At 41.5% G+C, this 20,419-nt stretch overlaps 1 protein-coding gene across 2 annotated transcripts in view; it reads left to right on the plus strand.

The window, feature by feature from the left end:
- CPEB4 (cytoplasmic polyadenylation element binding protein 4) overlaps positions 1-20,419 on the plus strand; it is a 56,817-nt gene that overhangs the window by 11,281 nt on the left and 25,117 nt on the right. For both annotated transcript variants that reach the window (XM_075274720.1, XM_075274718.1), the window contains exon 3: positions 11,236-11,317. In XM_075274720.1, the coding sequence (XP_075130821.1) occupies positions 11,236-11,317 (82 nt within the window). The remainder of the gene's footprint in view (positions 1-11,235; positions 11,318-20,419) is intronic.

Genomic DNA, 20,419 nt, shown 5'->3' on the forward strand with positions numbered 1-20,419 from the left:
GGGGAGGTTAGCCACAGTGCCATGGGCTTTAAACTTCTTGATAACACTGCGCACGGTAGACACAGAAACATTCAGGTCTTTGGAGATGGACTTGTAGCCTTGAGCTTGCTCATGCTTCCTCACAATTTTGCTTCTCAAGTCCTCAGACAGTTCTTTGGTCTTCTTTCTTTTCTCCATGCTCAATGGTACACACAAGGACACAGGACAGAGGTTCAGTCAACTTTAATCCATTTTAACTGGCTGCAAGTGTGATTTAGTTATTGCCACCACCTGTTAGGTGCATCAGGTAAGTAACAGGTGCTGCTAATTACACAAATTAGAGAAGCATCACATGATTTTTCAAACCGTGCCAATACTTTTCTCCACCCCCTTTTTTATGTTTGGTGTGGAATTATATCCAATTTGGCTTTTTGACAGTTCTTTTTGTGGTTTTCCATTGAAGACAAATTAAATGAAGATGATGATACCAAAGAATTTGTGATTGCAATCATTTTCTGGAAGAAAATGAGTATTATCTGACAGAATTGCAGGGGTGCCAATACTTTTGGCCAACACTGTATGGGCATGCATCAATGGCAAATTTGTTTTGTATTCTCCATATGGTGAGGTTCTCAAAACCATTCACAGATTGTGGAAAATCTTGGAATAGCAGCTTTATAGAAGATATCTGGCCCCATATCACAGAACACATAAAATATACTATAAAATAAAACTAAGAAAAATAGTAAAAATTGCAAAAAACAAAAATCCTTTTGTGATTGGTAATGCCTTTTTTTTCCGTTTTTGACTCCCCTCCTTCTAAACCCCATAACTTTTTCATTTCTCCGCGCCCAGAGCCATATGAGGTCTTAATCTTTGTGGGACAAATTTTTCTTCATGACGCCACCATTAATTATTCTGTATAATGTACTGGGAAGCTGGAAAGAAATTCAGAATGGGGTGAATTTGAAGAAAAAATGCATTTCTGCGACTTTCTTACGGTCTTTGGTTTTACGGCGTTCACTGTGCAGCCAAAATGACATGTCTCCTGTATTCTTTGTTTCGGTACGATTCCGGGGATACCAAATTTATATGGTTTTATTTACATTTTAACCCCTTAAAAAAAAATTAAAAAAAAATCCAACACTGTTAAATTTCTTTTTTCCTAAAAGTCGCCATATTCTGACAGCCGTAACTTTTTTATATGTCTGTGTACGGGGGATGCATAGGGTGTCTTTTTAGTTCTACCATTTTCGGAGGAAATGTTATTGCTTTGATCACCTTTATTAAAATTTTTATCAGAATCAAAACAGTGAAAAAACAGCAGTTTGGCACTTTTGACTATTTTTCCCGCTACGGCGTTTACCGAACAGGAAAAATATTTTTATAGATTTGTAGAGCGGGCGATTTCGGACACAGGGATACCTAACATGTATGTGTTTCACAGTATTTAACTACTTTTATATGTGTTCTAGGGAAAGGAGGGTGATTTTGAATTTTTAATACTTATTAAAAATTTTTTTTTTTTTTTTTGCATTTATTAGACCCCCAAGAGTCTTGAACCCCAGGGGGTCTGATCACTAATGCAATGCATTACAATGCTAATACATTGAAAAATATCGGCACTTCTATTTCAGGTTATGTAGCATAGCCTGCAATAGAAGCAATGTAATGACAAGCCGGGGAGCCTTCATAAGGATCCCGGCTGTCATAGTAACGTGACGCCGGCCTCGGAGCTTACTCTGGGTGGCGGTGATCACAAAGAAAATGGTGGCACCTATGCGCACCGGGAAAATGGCGCCTCTGACCATGGCACTGGAGGAGTTAATGCCTCCGATCGGTCCGGGGACCGTTCGGAGACATTAGCGCCGGTTGTTTATTGTAAAGCAGTAGATACTCGGCGGCTATGGCGGCTGCCTGGCTCCTGGGCGGTCGCCATAGTTACACACCCGGTATGCACCGTACTATTACGGTGAATGTCGGGAAAGGGTTAAAGGGATTGTCAATGACTACCAATATTATGGGGCTAACTGCTGGCCCAAGCTATACAGGGCACAGAGCCCTTCACTGATATATGTATGACCTATTCTAAGGATAGGCTATAATATCATTACCCTGCAATTCCCTTTAAAGTTTTGTGGAATTCTTATGTGACTTTCTGTCCATATTCCATGCTGAAATCTGCATGAATATTGTGCCATCGCTTGCAGTGGGCATCTGTGCTGCCTTTCATACATACATACATGCATGCATTTGGAATTCATGTCTATATGTCTAGGTTCACATCTCCGTAGGAAACTGCTGCAGATTCTGTCTAAAATTGGTGGAGACAAAAGTCCTGCACAGTGGACTTTTCTCAAATCCAGCAGAAACCTGACCTGGACCTAATAAGCTATAATAAAGTAAAAGACGCAAATTGGGCATTCTTGTCCTGAATGAAGGACTACAGGTCGTACCCATTGACAACAGTGCTCAGACAGTGGTAGGGATAGGGGTACTTAAAGAGGTATTCCTAACTTGCCTGTTCACCAACTTGCAGGCTGTGTGCTCTGTTCATTTCCTGGTTTTCTCAGTAAATTGGTGGGCGGGATTTGACTTGCTGTCTCACACACAAAGCCAGCTCTGCTATCTCTCTTCATAGCAGTACATGTTTGCAGTCAGTAATAAGGGATGGTTGTAAATAAATTAGCACATTATCACTGTAAGATGCACAATATGAAGCTGATGTAGTAGAGTTGGATTTGATAGGTGATGAGAATCCCAAATTTACATGCTACAGGACCAAGAGTCAGCTTGCAATATACTCAGTTTTAGGTCTGTGTTACATACAGAGGTAATGGACTCCCTGTCTCAGCCCTTATCACCAAAATTCGATTACCAGACTAATAACTGGAAGAGCAGGAGATAAACTGCTCAGAAATACAAGCTCGCTCCCAGCACTCAGCTCCCCTGATCCTCACTTGTCCTGGGTGGAGAGATAGGACCATCCCTAGGTCCGTGGTTATGGAAACGCAGTGTAAACAATGAAGTGAAGAATCTCATAGTAGCCAAATAAAGCAGTTTTGATGAAGCAATGTATTTAGGAAAAGTCTTAGGGCTAGTTCACATGGGGTGCGGGATGGTGTATTTTGGTCCTGATTTTGAAGCGGGAAGGCGCGTTAGAATAGGGCCAAAATGTGCCTGCCACGACTGTCACAGCTTCCTACTATGGAGTAGGCCCAAATGAATGGGCCTATTTCGGAGGGTGCTGCTGCGAGGTGGACACTGGGGCTGAATCAGCTGCGGAACCCACCTGAAGAAAGGGCAGCTCGCTTCTTTTTTCCGTGAGCGGGAACATGCCACTCACAGAAAAAAGTAAGCTAGCGGTCTACATAGACCCCTATTGTGAGGGGGTGGATTCAACGCTAAAATCGGCCCCTCTTGCACCCGTGTGAACGAGCCCTTACATCCACATTTGCTAGCTGTATAGATAGGATCCTTGAGATGGGACAACCCCTTTAATTGGACTTTTTCTAATGACATATACACTGTTGCTAAGTGCTTTCTATAGGTGACATTTTGTAACTTTTCTATGAAATCTGATTATTGTGGGAATACCCCTTTAAGTGGACTACGTTGTGTTACCGCATGTGAATTATTCACATAGGATGGAAATAGAGACCACTTCTTGGGCTGTGTGTGCATGCAGCAGCGGACATTATGGCATTTGTGTTGCATATGATATATCTCTATTGTTTCATTCTGTAGATGTGAGGCTTATATGCAAAAATAATGTTAAATTTGTGGGGGGAAAAAACTATTGGTAAAATTAGTATTAATGGGCTCAAGGTCAAAATGTCACAGGCTGGACAGATTATATGGGATGGAGTTGCCTGTATCAGGTCAGTGCTTTTATTAAGTAGCTTACCTAATAAATTATAGACAATGTGGCAAGAACGGGAATAGGATCGCTGTCTCATGAGGTCATCAACTCGCAGCAACAAATACACAATGATGTTTAGACTAGAACTGCCCTTGGCTTGTCTTCTTCAGTAACTTGCCTAATGCAGAAATCAAACATAACCATTAAAGGGTCTTTTTGGGATTATAATATTCAATCGCCGTCTGGGACCGCCACCAACCAGCCTGAAAAGACATCCAGTTAAAGGAGTTGTCCCATCACAAGGATCCTATCTATATTGCTGGTTAATGTGGATGTAAGACTTTTCCTAAATACATTGCTTCAGCAAAATTGCTTTTTGTCCACTATCTTACTTTATTAAATTCATTGTTGACACAGCCCTTGACTTATCTCCTCAAAAGTCAAGTGATATATCTGCCTGCTCTCAGGGGGGAGGGAGGAGGGGCTAAGTGCACAGGAGCGAGCCTGTGTATCTAGCTATTCCTGTGTCTACACCACGTGACCTAGCTCCCTGCTGTCAGATAGGGGAGGGGAACTGCTTTCATTTCTTCTGTTCTCCCAGTTATCAGGCTAGCTAATTCAGTTGTGTTCATTATGGCAGAGACCGGCAGTCTCTGTATGTAACACAGAATGGAATTGCTGCTGCCTGTACTTTATAGTCCAATATGGGTGGGCGGAGCTACATGCTAATTTAGGGGCAGGGCTAAACTGCAGGTTGCATGTGAAACCCCGCCCACCAAATGATGCAAGAAACCAGGAAGAAATAAGATTTTACAGTAGTGAAGACTGGTGAGTACGCGATGTGGGAATACCCCTTTTAAGTGCTGCAGCCTCCATCTACTACATGTAGGGGCTGGGCTTAGTAGTGCAGCTCAGCCCCATTCACTGGAAGGGAACAAAGCTGTAAATAGCCAATGTAATACATGAACATGATGTCATAGGCCTGTAAAGTGGCATCGGGACTTGCCCCCAAGAAAACGTCTTTAACAAAAGAGCTTTGGTCCAACCAAAAGGTCAACCTCTCTACCTGCAGGAGTCAAACCCTGCCCATGCGTATCCAGCAATCCATAAGGATCCCACAGTCCAGGAGCCCTGTGTGAAATTAGACTTACAGATACAGAAGAAGTGGTGACTGCAAGACTGGAGGTCCGCACTCCTCCCCACTCCACTAAGGTTTCTGTTCATAGACTGCAAGTGGTGAGAAGTCGCCCCTTTTCTTTGTACACCATTGAGAATCTGCAGAATATGATGCTGACATGTTAAGAATATTCCATAACTTTTTCAGTATACAATGAAAATCCTTTCACTATCTAGCGCCATGTTTCTTCTTCACTTATGACTAGTATTTTAGTAGGAAATATTTTATGCAGATTGAAATTGAATCCACTGTCTAATTCGCAACAGGTTTAGACAGGTCTAGGAGGGGTCTGTGAACTGTTCAGATAAGTGGGGAGGGGGAAAGAGGCTAATACTTTGCCGACAGATATTGGCTTCATGTACTAGCCTGTCGCACTTGTTGAGCAGCCGCTCACATGGCATCATGTAGATTGTAGTCTCTGGCGAATGATCCGTAGACTTCTGGGATCTGTGGTTCATGGTTTGGAGAGTCTATGACATTGTCTAATCCTTTCTTGGAGAAATCTATGGCATCTCCCTGTTTTAGAAGGGTGGGGTTCATATACAGTTTTCCCATTGTATTTTCATTTTTAAATAGGTCATAATGTACTGTATAAAAAGCAGTGGAATAAAGGAGGTTGCTATGGAAGTTTTCTCTTATATTTGCCTTGTGTAGAAATGGCTTATTGCTGGGATGGAATCCATCTCCTATGTTTGAGGTTTGCCTTTGGTGAATGTATATGTCTATTGTAGTCTATGGGCTGTCAGATCATCTTTAGTGCTGTCTGTATTGCTTTATCCCAGTTATAAAGCTGCTTAGGGAAGAGTCTACCTGGCAATGGACATAAATAGGGCTTGGCCTCAAACCAGGACATGAGTGCCTATGTTGCTCAATCCCTGAATGTCTGCTAGATCGGCAGCCGGAGAATCTTCTTTCTGGGAAGAAAAATCTTGTGCAACCTGGTTTGCTTTTTCTTCCTTATTACTTCTCATACAAGTGGCTTAGTTCAATACTTGATGACTTTGGTATACAGATTTTTAATCTCTGCTTCTCTACCCTTTGTAAACACCTTAGATTCACCCCACATATTAAATTCACCAATGTTAGGCTATGTATAGCTGTTTTATAACTATTATGTCCAGTAGAAGCCATAAAACGTTAAGGCCAAGGCTACCTGATACCTTTGGGCTTGACTCCCACCAAAGATCACCGGGTCATTCCGTGTCAAGTGAACCAATGATTTTTCCCTCTATATTTTTAATTCTTTTGAGATTTTGTCATTTGGTAATAGTGTGTCAGAGAATGCAAAATGTGAAGAAAAAAAAATTCTAGAAATTTTTTTTGATTTTTTAATTGATTTTCAAAGTTCAGAAAGTGCGAATTTCTGTGTTGCCTGCCTTTACATTTCTCCTCATAACTTAGGCTAGAAAAAAGATAGAGAAACAAAATAAACACCATTCTACTCAGAACTATACAGGCTTTCACCAAATATGTCACAAGAGTATCTTTGTTAATATTTTACCCATGTGAGCGCAAAATTTTAAAACTCATTTCCGAAAAAAAAACGTTTTATTTAAAAATATCAAAAAAATGCACATGGGCCTGCTATGCCCTTAGCCACATCTGTACCAAAATTCAAGTTGGGATCGCGATGGGATAATATTTTAAAATATAACTATTACAGTGTCATTCCGAAAATCTTGAATTCAGATCTGTTCAGCCTGTGGTCTAAAATGACAGTGAAGTCCATGAAGTGGTAGAAGGCGGCACAAGATTGGCAATGGATGACATAACTGGTTATGTGACCTGTGAATATGATCGGCGCTGGTGGCTGGCTACTGTACTCTCCAAAGATTGTGAAAATGAAGACAATAAAATTGACTTTTTTGCATCCTTCTGGTCCAGCACCATCCTTTTTGTATCCAAGAAAACCAGACATTTTACAAGTCAACAAAAATCAGATATTAACTCAGGTGGAGCCTAACACCGTGACAGGCCGTACATACTCTTTGACACAAAAGGAAATGGCCATTGCTAGTAAGCGCTTATGGACAAGATTACATTTCACTCACTAGAAAGGACAAATTGATGATAAAAGGCCAGTAGTTTAGAAATGTCCTATTAATTGTTTGATTAGTTCATATTTTATAGAATGAGGATTTATCTACTGGACTATTTTTCCTAATAAATTACATGTTTAGTGCTATAATAAAAAACAATTGTTACATGTAGAAATAGGTGTTAGAAATATTGGTTCTTGTACTCTTGTTAACATATAATTAGGATGAGACTATTTAGAAAATCGCACTTGAGGATATGAGCAGCTTTTTTCTTTCGGTTTGTTCAATGCATTCAGGTTGAAAATGCTGAACAAGTTGTGTTCTGATAAGATGTATTTGTTCTGGCACTTACAGTATTTGTTTTTTGTTTCTCTTTATTGTTGCATATAAATGTTGAATTCATCAAGTTGTCATTTGAAAAGAAAAAAGGAAGAAGCTCACACAAACATAAAATCAGATGATTCAAGGCTTAAAAATTTTTTTTTAAAAAAATTGATCCCAATTTGGTCCCAAGTTGAAAACCTGTACAAATATAACCAAGAACACAAGTAACACAAATGCATTTTTTCACAATTTTAAAACATACGTTTTTTTCGCAATTGCGCATCAAAATTTTGAATTTGATTTCTCCAAAACAAAATATAAAGAAACATCGTCTTGTGACATATCAAATGAAAGCCGGTACCACTCTGAGAAAAATGATGCCTCTCCCACCTATTTATCTTAATTCTAGCCCAAGATATGTTAAAAAATGTAAAGCCATACCAGGACAAAATTCACACTTTTTCAAAACTTTAGAAGTCTATAAAAAATTAACTGATGAAGAAAAAAATTCAAAACTTTTTATTTGTAATTAACTTAAGTTGTACTTAAAAAATAAAAATAAAAAAAATCTAAAGACATCAGGTAAAAAAAATATTCCTATTTGGATCACTTGATATGGAATGACCCCACCATGTTGCCTGTGGGCCCGTTCACACGGGCACAGAGGGGGCGGATTATGGTGTGGAATCCACGTCATAATCCGCCCCCTCACAATGGTGGTCTATGGAGACTGCTAGCGTTCGTTTTTCTGCTAGCGGAAAAAGAAGCAACATGACCCTTCTGGAGGAGGATTCCGCCTCAGGAAGTCAATACAAGTGAATGGGAGGCGGAAACCGCGTTGCGTCTGCCAAAAAACGTGCCCAAAAACTGCAACGTGTTTTGTTTTTTTTAAGGTCCATTCACTGTCCAGGAGGGAAAAACCACCTGGCGTTTTCTGAAGCAGTTTTTACCAAAAAACGCCTCAAGGTCCAAAAACCGCTTCCTAATTAGGAAGCATTTTTTTTTCTGGACCAAATTACACCACATGGTATTCACGTGAGAACTAAGCGTATGACTCCTTTACCGTCTAAATGATTGGAGTCTCATTGCAACCCTGAAGCTGCTGTGACTTCTACCACAAAATGATTCAGCACTGCTGGATTTTTTTTTTTTTGTTTGTGACAAGTAGAAGTTGCAGTTGCAGCATCATCAGGAATACAGTGAGACTCTACTCATTTGCACTAGTTAGGGTGGTCCAGCAATCTTTGGTCGGGCAATGGGAGCTACGGGAAAAGTTGCCTTGTAGTCCTTGTCTTCTAGTACAGAGTTGTCCCCCCACAAATCGTGGTAGGATGATCCCTTATATCGCTCATTTCTAGCTTTATTGTACCTTTAATAGACCACAACTAAGGGCTCGTTCATATCTGCGTTCATCTGTCCTTATTGCAGGTTTCCGTTTCCTGCATAAAACAGATGCAGGAGACGGAAGCCTGTAGGAGACTTTCTCACCCATTCATTTGAATGGGTGAGAAAGCTGTCTGGCCGTGAGCGGCGGTGAGCGTTTTGCGCTCTCCGCCGCGAAACCGGGTTTTATAATCCGGACACAGAGTCGGACATGCAGTACTCTGTGTCCGGATTAAAAAATCCGGTTTCGCGGCGGAGAGCCTAAAACGCTCACGGCCGGACCCGGTCTATGGTTTCCGTCTTCTGCCATGCAGAAGACGGAAACCATAGAACGGAGACATGAACGCAGGTGTGAACCTAGCGTAAACTGTAGAGGTAGATTATTGGGTTTTTCCCTTCCCCCACATATTCTGTAGGCCTCTTCTCTCCTGCTTGCTTCCTGTTTCCCTAGACCTCAGGAAATAACAGACATGAGATCTCATCCAGGGTTTCCCTGCCTTGCTTTCTGATGGATGACAACCTGCCACATGGTCTAGGAGCGTCCTGTAGACATGGCCTCACGCCTGTAATAAGTTAAGGTTTGATGTCTGACCGAACTGTTCCCAGTAACATCATGTACAATTTTCACGATCTGTACCATGCTTTTGGAAAAGGTAAAACGGTGGGATTGATCAAAAGTGGTGTGAGAGAAACCTGAAATAGTTCTGCTTGGTAACCAATTGGGCTGCATTTTTTCATAGAGAGGCGTAATCTTATAGGCGTCCATGGGCAACTCGTCCACTTTCCTTTTACAACCAGTTTTCATAAATCTCCCCTAATGTGAAGTCTTTGCTAATAGACATTTATGATAAATGGAAACTATAGAGTCCACTGAATAGGTCTGTGGATCAGTCTGCGTCTGTGAGCTTTTTAGGATAAATCCACTTGGGGTGGAAATAATCCATTCTTGTGAATTTTGTATGGTTCTTATTTTGTGCTCTACAGGGGCTGAAATCCACATTCTGTCTATCTGCACGCAAAGTCTGCTGCATTTCCACCTGGTTTACATGTATCCATAATGATATGTTGTAAATGTGGTGAAGGTCTCCTGTTGCTGATGCATAAAAGGATTAGCTGTTGGCAAAAGGGGGAAAAATTACCCTGCTGGTGGTAAAATAATAAATCCTCACCCCTCTGAGTCTCCGCTGGAAAGCTGCCACTCCAGTCTACGTTGGGCTCCATCTCTTCTTACTTTCCTGGTTAGGCGGTCATGTGCCGAGATGGCAGCTTGATTTTACTCATTTGTAAGATATATACTGTGTGATATATATATATATCTATATCTATATCTATATGAGATTCATCACAGTCTTTATGTCAGACAAGCAATGCTGTCTCCTTCTCCTTTGGTAACTGTTTGTTGTAGGCTTTGTTCACATACGTGGTGACCTCCAGCAAAACCAAGTACCCCATTGGGTCAGCAGAGCGTTGCCGACTTATTTGTAGCACTTGGTGACCCCGCTCTGTAACTCTTTGTGGTCTGCCACTTCTTGGCTAAGCTACTGTGGTTCCTAAAAACTTCCACTTTTCACTAATACCAGTCATACATGATGGCGAAATATCGAGGAGGAAAGATCTGTCACAAACGGACTTGTTGCGATGTTTGCATCCTATTACACTACCACACTGGTGTTCGGTGAGCTCTTTAGATCGACCCGTTGTCACATATGTATTAGGGGCAGACTGCATGGCTAGGGGTTGTATATTATACCTGCGGCAATGGAACTGAATGAAACGCCTGAATTCAATGATTTAGTGGTGTGATCAAATAATATTCTCCATTTAGGATATGTTCGTCACTTTCTTCTTGTTAAACGTGTAATGGGGGATTTTCCAAGGGTTTTTCAGCTTTTTAAAATTCTTATCTATAGGATTGGGCATCAATTTTAGATTGGAGGAATTTTCTATTACCAGGACGCCCCAGTTATGCTCACTCCCAATACTTTTAGTAACGTCCGTACTCTTTATGGCCACTGTTAAAAGAACATGAGCACGCCAGCACATGGAAACTGCTGATCTGCAGGGATCCCATTAGTCAGGTCCTTGCTGATCTAAAATTGATGCCTTATCCTATGAATAAAACATGTTGTAAGAAAGCTGAATAACCCCTTCTAAGTCGGTTTTGGTGTTGCCATATGTTTGATAAACCGGGTGCATAGTAAATTGAGATGTCACTTCACTTTCTACGCCACCCACTTACTTGGAGTGAGATTGTAACAATTATTGCAACAATTATTGCAACTTGTTAGATATATTTGATAAATTCTGTACACAGATGGCTAGACAGACAAACCATACCCACTTTCCCCAAAGCAGAGACTGGTTAGCAATTGACTTCTGAAGTGCAGGGTTTATAAACTTCTCAATGCTTCTTGCTTAGTGTTTATTTCCCTAGTTTGGCTTCCATCTAAGTATATTGTGTTCTTTTGCAGGATCGCACCCGAACATTTGACATGCATTCACTGGAAAGCTCCCTGATCGACATCATGAGAGCAGAAAATGATTCACTGAAAGGTAAATCTGCATTCGTGTCGCACCTTTTCATGTGACATTTGCTTTTCAGCTTTGGTTAAGCAGCTTGTGTGTTGGGGAATCTGAGCAGACATTGCTGACACCACGTTTTCTGCACTCACATTTACTTTCTGAGATGACATACCAGTTTTTTTTTTCTTTTTTTCTTTTTTTTTATCCCTTTCCCTGATGCTTATTCACGCCTCTCTGCTGCTCCACGCGCTGCACCATTTGTTTGGCTCTCTGATTTTTTGGAAGGGATGAATGTTGAGGCGTTGCCGGAATATTCTTTCTGCTTCACATAAAAAAAGATAATGTGATTTCATGACAGAAGTTAAATGTGGGTGGAAATTGTTGTGACAGCTAGAATTTGGAGGCTTAACCCCAGCCGAGCGTTGTAGCGCAGCACGAGTGCGGTTCTCTGTACCTCCTAAATGACTTTGGAGTTTACTTATAGAATCACCTCTATAATAGTAAAATCTAAGGGGTATTCATTGCTTGTATAATGCTGGTAACCCTTTTCATGAAGGCAGCCACATGACTGATTTTAACTTACTCTCTAAAGGGGCTCTATCATTAGATTTTCCGTTTTTTTAGATAAACATATGCCTGAAAAGGCTATTCAGGTGCTGCTAAATGTTTTTAAAAATCCCCCCCTGCCCCCGTTTCACTGAATTACCGTAAAAATGTATATGCAAATCAGTCCTACCATGCACCCCATGTATCATAGCTTGTTCACGCCCTCCTCTCTTCTTTGACTTCCTCCTCCTTGCGATTCTCCGCATCCAGCCCGGCGGTTTCAATCGGAATCTCACACTTGCGCAGTAGCGCTCCCTCTGGAGTGTTACTGTGCAGGCTTCCGTGCCATTTTTGTGTAGAGAACTGCTCAGTTCCCCTGAGAACTACGCGAGCGTGCTGCCCATGTGCAGTACAGTCACCGATGTTTTCTACAGGAAAATGGCCCTAGAGAGTGTGCAGTAGCACTCCAGAGAGAGCACTACTGCGCATGTGCCAGATTTCAATCAAAACCGCCGGGCTGGAGGCAGTGAATCGCAAGGAGGAGGACATCAAAGAAGAGAGGAGGGCGTAAACAAGCTATGATGCAGGGGGGTGCACGGAGTAGGGGGGCTTCAAAAACAATTACCAGCACCTGAATAGCTTTTTTAAAGGCTAGTCACGCATATGCTTATCTAAAAACTGGGAAATCTAATAATAGAGCCCCTTTAATGGTAGAATACTAGTATTGCAGAGCTGGAGCTGCTCTGCTGGCTTAGGGCTTCCGTACCTAACTGGAATATGGGTATATACAACCTCAGAGTTGTACTGAAGGTAAATGTCTATGGGACCCTACTATACCCTAATATGAAGGCAACCTTTTTTTTTTCTTTTTTTTTTCTGTATAATTTTCTAGGAATATGACTTTCTTAAAGGGAGTCTATCATTGGGGAAACTTGGCTATTCTACTCCTACCTTTACTTTTCTTCTCCTTGCTGCGGTTTGTCCAAAATAAGGTTTTCTTCTCATGTAAATGATGCACAGGGAGCACAGCATGCATCGTATGCTCTACCACTTGGAGTTCAGGCAGAGCCCACTAAGCATGCTCCGTCGGCCCATTTTGTTTAGTTTCTTACACCAGTGTACTCCAGAAAAATGGCCAACGGAGCAAGAAGCAGATGCAAGATGCAGGGGGCGTGAAAAAACAGCGCTGGAGGTGGGTGTGCTCGAAGCACAAGGGGAACGCTCCCTGAGCATCATTTACGTATGAGAATAAAACGTTTTGTTTGGACAAATGACAGCGAGGAGAAGGAAAGTAAGTGTAGGGGTAGAATAGACTTTATAAAGGCTATTCCAACATTGCTTCAGTTAAAAACATCTTTCCCCAATGATAGAATCCCTTTAATCGGACAGGATTTTGCACAGGTAGTCTGAGGACATCAGTTACAGCAGTCTGTATCCTGTCCATTATACAATTTCCTAGTAGAATTAGTAATATATATACTTCTAGTGTACTCTCTCATGTACTTGTATTCTCACTCCCCAGTACGAATGATAACCCTAACAGCATGAAATGGAAACCTGTCTTTGTTGTAGTGGTCTGCAGTCTGTGCTTGGATTCATGCAGAAAGTGTCTTTAAAAAGCCCAGAAACCTGTCTTTTTGGCCCCAAACCGATGAGCTAAGGCCTCATGCACACAAGTGTAGTTTCCTGGATATTAGCCACATAGAGAGAGTGTGTGACGTGTAACTTTAGCTTTACATACCTGTCAGACTACGTGTGGTTAGAAGTGCTTTGGGATAAAATGCATGCGTATTTGCTGTGATTTGCATTTCAGGTTTTACAGGTGACGTACATGTTTTTAGCCCCAGCAAAACAGCGCACAGGTTTAAATACTTCATCTGAATACAGCCTAAGAACTTGTAGCTTGTGAAGTACATAGACTTATGTGATGTGTGGCCTCACCTGTCCTCTCAGGTTATTGCAATGGTCTTTAGGTACTTTCATGTTATTAACCTGTAGTTGTCCTCTAAAACCAATGGGACCTGGCAGATTCTGGAGTCAGACGGGGTAAATAAAGATGATGCAATTGGTAGGCGATACTCACATCTGTCACAGAATCCATTTACATTGCAGATAGAAAAGTGCTGCATGCAAACAAAATGGCGGACATCAGAATGGAAGTCCAGCTGACCCCATTATAGATAATCTTTGAACTGTTTCCATTGTATTAAATGTTGTTCTGGTTCTATAACGGAGAAGAACAAAAAGCAGCGCAGATGTGAAGGAAGCTGTACAGATACTCCAGTAGTGTGAGCATTCACATGGACATGAGATGAAATGTCAGTTTTTCCCTTTTCTGTGCTGGAAATGACTGAAATAATGTAATTAAACATGTACACGAGCATGAAACTGCAGGACGGAGGCGATCTGTATTGGGCAGACCTGTGTTACCACATAAGGTTGGATCGTATACGTCTTCTAGCTTAGTGAAAGGGTTTCTGCTGTTCATGCTCACTCAGCGGTAGCCACTTGAAGCTGAAACACCCCCTCATGCAACCACCAATGAACGCAAGATTATACACAATGGGGTCTTCATTGGCATCTACTGCTCCATGAGCAAGTACGCCAATGGTCTTGGTACATAGAATTACATTTTTCTTCTACAAAATTGGTGTTTTGCCAACGAAACTTCAAAGTTATTTCAAGCAAAACTGGCTTTTTTTTTTTTTTTTTTGGAGGGTGTGAACTAGTATGTAGTATGTGACAAATCTTGTAAAAATGAAATATATATTACATAAATATAAATATTAGATATATTTTAGTCATGATTGGGATGCAGATACCATGCCTGAAGGTATATGAACTATACCTTACCACTATTCATTGCACTTCGCTAGTAGGTTGCAAAAAGCTAGTGTAGCCAGGCGGCACACGTACAGTACGTGCATCCAGATACGTAAAGATGGCTTTTATTCTACACCATTTTCAGAATACATGAGATTTAACTTTACCGCCCTTCTTATGAAGTTCCTTGCAGTACATCTGGCTGGGTGTCTCACCCTAATCCACTGATACTTTACATTATATTTAAAGGGGTATTCCCACGTCGCATACTCACCAGTCTTCGCTGCTGTAAAATCTTCTTTCTTCCTGGTTTCTTGCGTCATTGGTGGGCGGGGTTACATATGCAAAGCCAGCGGCGAGATGACGTCTCTTCTATGCTGCTGGCCCTGCGTGCGCGCTCCTGATGCAGCTAGGCATCGGACATACAGCGCTTTGAATGGTGAGACCAGTCCCCCAGCGTTCACATACTTCCCAAATATAAATCTCAGACGTTATGTATATAAAGTATAACAGTCCTTGGAGTCTCATCTTCCCATTAGTTGCTGACCGCTGTATGGGGGGGTGATATATATGCATGCATATATACCACACACCCCCTCCCCCCAAGCTAGGTCACATGTGGTGTAGACACAGGAATAGCTAGATACACAGGCTCGCTTCCCTGCACTGAGCCCCTCCTCCCTCCCCCCTGAGAGCAGCAGATACATCACTTGACTTTTGAGCAGATAAGTCAAGGGCTGTGTCAACAATGAATTGAATAAAGTAAGATACTGGACAAACAAAGCAGTTTTGCTGAAGCAATGTATTCAGGAAAAGTCTTACATCCACATTAACAAGCAGTATAGATAGTATCCTTGTAATGGGACAACCCCTTTAAGTGAAGGAAAGAGAATGGAGCAGATCAGTGCCATTACTCTGTACACATAGCAGAAGAGCTGTATAGTTGGCACACTTCTGTAGTAGTGCTTATGGCCTGTATTGTTGTTGTAAGAATAGACAGGGTCCTGGCAACACTAGAAAATTGTCAGGGTTATGTGGATCTCTGAAAACTGTGGTTCTGAGCGATGCTAGCACTTCTAGGGAAACTGGGTAGGGTAAGCTGTTCTTAGCACTACGATGGCTGACTATGTCCTGCCTGAGGGTGTTGGTCAGCTGTTCCCAAGCTAAGCTCGGCCCCAACAACTACTCGCTCTCTAAACGTGAAGACCTACTGACAGATAGGATGAGAGCTGAAAGCGGCTAGGGACTGGGAAACTAAAGGCAGTCACCCCTAGGGAATGGATAAGTGCAGCAGCAAAGTACAAGCTAGGATGGGACGTACTGGAGAACTAACAGGTGCAGCACAACCATGAATATACAACAGGAACCGAGGGGAGGAGGAGTGAGGAACGGTATCACAGGACAGGGGCAAAACAAACCTGGAACCCAAAACAGAAACTCACTAATACCAAACAGTGACAGGCAGCCAGGAATAGAGGACCGGGTGTGAGTAGGGGAGTAAGAGGGAAAACAGACTCTCATACAGAACACAACTCACACCACTACCAATTCCACTCCAGAAGCCGTACAACTCCAACTAAACTCTCCTTCTAGACTGGGCCAAGAATCTTAGCTGGTAACCACGAAAACCGACAAGGACTGAAGCCAGCCGTCAGCCCGATACAGACCCCGGAAAGACCTGATAGGCTGACGACAATTACACACACCTGAAGCTCACATCCACCGAGACACAAAGCAAGCTCAATAGACACTGTGGTAGAGACCCAACCACTATCCCAACAGCTCAGTGGTAAGAGAATCATCCAAAGAACCACAGAGCACCGGCTCAAATCCCCAGACAAACACCACCAAAAGCACAACCACAGTCACAACTGTTTTATGTATGTAGCTCAGATCCTGACAAAAATGTCAGCCATCTACTTGGTTATTAAGTTTTAGGTATCCATGTCAGCAGAACCATACATTGACATTCAGGTAATACCTATATAATTTCCACTTTCTAAGTGTAATTGCACAAAGCGGAATCCGTCAAATCTGCCCTCTATTCATTACAACGGGATGCAGATCAACTAGTGGGGAAAAATAAGTGCCCAGTCTGATCTTTGTCCTGAACCCCCCATTGAAGTGAATGGGAGCAGGAAATCTGTCTGCCAATGACAGGAAGGTGCTGTGCTAGATTTTACATGATGGGTCCTGCTGCAAAATTTGCCATGTGAACTTACCTTAATGGTATTCTGCAGATAAAATGCAGGACTGTTTTACACTTGGTTTTTATTTTCTGCTCTTTGGCATTTTCTTTTTTGATCATTTTTTAAAAATGTTATAATGTACTTGTGTGTTTTTGTTGCCAGTATATTAAAGGGGTTGTGCAGGACGTGAAAACATGGTTGCTTTCTTCTTCTCACAAAGTGGCATCACGTCCGTTCATCACATGGCGGCGCCATATCTCTGTTCCATTAAAATAAAAAAACTGAGCTGAGCATGGCCATGTGACCAACGAACGCAGATGTCACTTCCTGAGAGGAAGAAAGCAGCCATGTGACTGGCTTACAGACCCACAAGATGTGCTTTTGGAAAACTCCTTTAAGACTAAATGCCCTATTAGACAACGTATAGAAACAACGCCTAGTTCTTCTATGTTATTATCCTAGATTACACCATAGGCCCTCTATAACGTCTGCAGTGACCCTTTATCTGCTATCAATACTGCAATCCATATTGATGATGGGAGTAGAAGAGGTTCTCATGGAGACTGTCACCATTATAGTGGTGCTTTAGTTTACATACAGTTTGCAGTGTGTTTTTGAAGATCTTTTTCTTCTGGCCACAACTGGTACCAAATGCTGAAACCCATGTGAGATGGACGCTCATCATTTTGTGATTTACCTTAATTTTTTTAGGCCTTTTGTATGATGTGAAGATTGTATAAGCCTTAATAAATGTTGCTGAGAGTGAACACTCCTGGGTATACGGGTATAAAGGTCTATTTTTGGCACAGTATAATTGGCCTCAACGCAGGATACATAACAGGGCTTCTTATATTTGCACAGTCACTTCATTACATAAAAAATATATACACACACACATATATAGTATACACACACAGTAGAATCGCCTGTTTAGTTTCCTTGTAATGTAAACCACATTTCCATTATGCATCTTTTCCGGTCTTCTGGCCTGCAATGTGAACAATACTTTTCTCCATTGCTGTATCCATCTTGTAGCATTTTTATGTATTGGTGCCTGTCACTGAAACCATCTAAGGGCCTGTTCACGTCACGTTTTGATCATCAGTTTAACTGATCAGTTTCACGGATACAAAACACTGATATGGAAACCGAGGACCATTTATAATGTATAATAAAAATAGATTACCGTATATACTCAAGTATAAGCCGACCCGAATATAAGCCGAGGCCCCTAATTTTACCACAAAAACTGGAAAAACTTATTGACTAGAGTATAAGCTGGGGGGGGGGGATGCAGCAGCTACTGGTAAGTTTCAAAAATTAAAATGGTCAGAATTTTTGGGTGCAGTAGTTGCTGGGGAAGGGGAGGGTGTGTTTTGGTTCTCTGTCTGCCCCTTCCCTGAGCTTGAGGACTGATTTTTTTATTTATTTATTTTTTTCCTTTCCCCCACTTGGAATTCAACCTGGCTGAATATAGGGTATCTGCAGTGCTCCTATTAACCCCTTCTCAACAGAACAGGAGCACTGCAGATCCCCTATATTCAGTAGACCAGGCACTGTCAGACACAGGGATACCTAATGTGTATGTGTTTCACAGTCATTTTCTATTTTTATATGTATTCTAGGGAGAGGAGTGATTTACAACTTTTATTTACTTAATTTTTTTTATTGTATTTTTTTTTTTTTTTAAAGCTTTTTTTTTCTCACTATTTTATGGGAGATTCTATACATTACTATTGCGGCTGGTCATAGACTCGAGTATAAGCCGAGGGGGGCTTTTTCAGCACAAAAACTGTGCTGAAAAATTCGGCTTATACTCGAGTATATACAGTACTTTTAGTTCATTTTTGGGACAAAAAAGTGAAGTTTGTCCTACTTTTCTGTTTTTATGTAACTGATTAGTTTTTATTTAACACTGACCCTATGTAAATGATTAGTCATCAGTTTCCATCTGTTTTTTTTGGCGGGTATACTATGTTTTTGTGTCCGTCAAAACTGATCTGTGTGTTTGTTTTTTAAATTGATGTCTACGTAAGCAGATGACCATCCGTTTGCATCCCCCAAACAGATGTAAAAAAATATGAGCTGAATAAATCTTTCTAGTTCCATCTCCAAAAAGGCACAAGACTGGTGTGAACACAGGCTGCATTAGGTAGACTAGCATATAGACCACACATTAACTCTCTAAGTTCATGTATAAACTTGTTTCTTATATACATTGTGTCTTGGTTCTTCTCCACGGTGTAGGTGATAGGTGCATGCTAGTGACTAACTAGTGTTACACCCACTGATCACGAGGACAAGGGGCCGGTGACCCTTGCTGAATGGAGCAGTGGTCATGCATGCACACTGCCGCTTCATTCAACACCTTCTGAAGATAGTCAGCTACCACTGAATGGAGTAATAGACAATGCTCTGACACCACTATATTTCAGGCAAGGGCTATGTCATTTGTGGCTATTCCAGCTGTGGGACCCCCACTTATCCTGTAGATAATCTATGCAGTCTTGGGACAACCACTTTGTGTAAATGCAGTGTGTATGGCTGCTGCAAAAACACAGCAGAAAGGTCACTGCATTTTACCGTACCACCAAGGTGAAGGAGGATTTGGTTAATCTCATCCAGACATTACAGAAAAAAAAGGGCTGTGGGAAAAACAAACTTGTATTTTTTTTGAAAAATGCAGAATGGTTATTTTATCTTCAGAATTACAAGCGATTTCCCATATTTAATAGGGGAATGACAAAAAAAATGGAGTAAAAACCTGCATTCCATGAAGTTAGGCTGAGACCCCATGGTGTGGAAACACAGCTTTTTTTTTTTGCAGATTTTGTTGTGGTCTTTTAAACCAAAGCCAATAATGGCTACAAAAGGAATGGGAATTTGAATGGAAGCTCTTATACTTCTACCTTCTGCTCAAACTACCCCTGGCTCAAAAAACCGCATCAAAAACTGCAACAAAAAAAAGCTGCTTTTCCGCAAGGTGTGGCTTTAGCCTTAGGGTAAGTTCACATGGGGATTTTTGGTCTGGAATCTGAGGTGGAGGCCGCCTCAGGTTCCAGACCAAAAAAATGGGTAGATGCGACTGAATGCCGGTGCACTGCATTCCACTCTGGATTAGGCCCAATGAATGAGCCAAGTCAAGAGGAGGGAGTGTCTTCAGGCCGAATCGTGAGGAAGAAACGGCTCCCGGAAAAAAGAACTGACCGGCTCCCATTGCTTTCAAAGTCCTGACCAAAAAACTCTGTGTGAACTTACCTTTACTCTGTATTATAGCTTTATATGTTAGTCTACAGTACCCAACCTGCAGTGATTCTTCTCTACCTTAACCAATTCATGCTGCACAGTACAAAGGGATCCTCTGTGTACAGACTTCTAGGCAGGAGCAGAAATATCACTAAATACACATAAAAACAAATAAAATGTTTTCTATAGCTTGAGCATAAATGCAGAATATGTGGGAGCGTTCAGGCCTACAGGCACTGTCCAGTTAAGAGTCTAGCATCTAATCCTGTCCTATAGAGTATCACGTGTACCAGATCCCTGACAGCTGCCTCATGTCTTACTACTACTG

The sequence above is a fragment of the Leptodactylus fuscus genome, chromosome 5 (genome assembly GCF_031893055.1).
Source record: "Leptodactylus fuscus isolate aLepFus1 chromosome 5, aLepFus1.hap2, whole genome shotgun sequence".
NCBI classification, from domain to species: Eukaryota; Metazoa; Chordata; class Amphibia; order Anura; family Leptodactylidae; genus Leptodactylus; species Leptodactylus fuscus.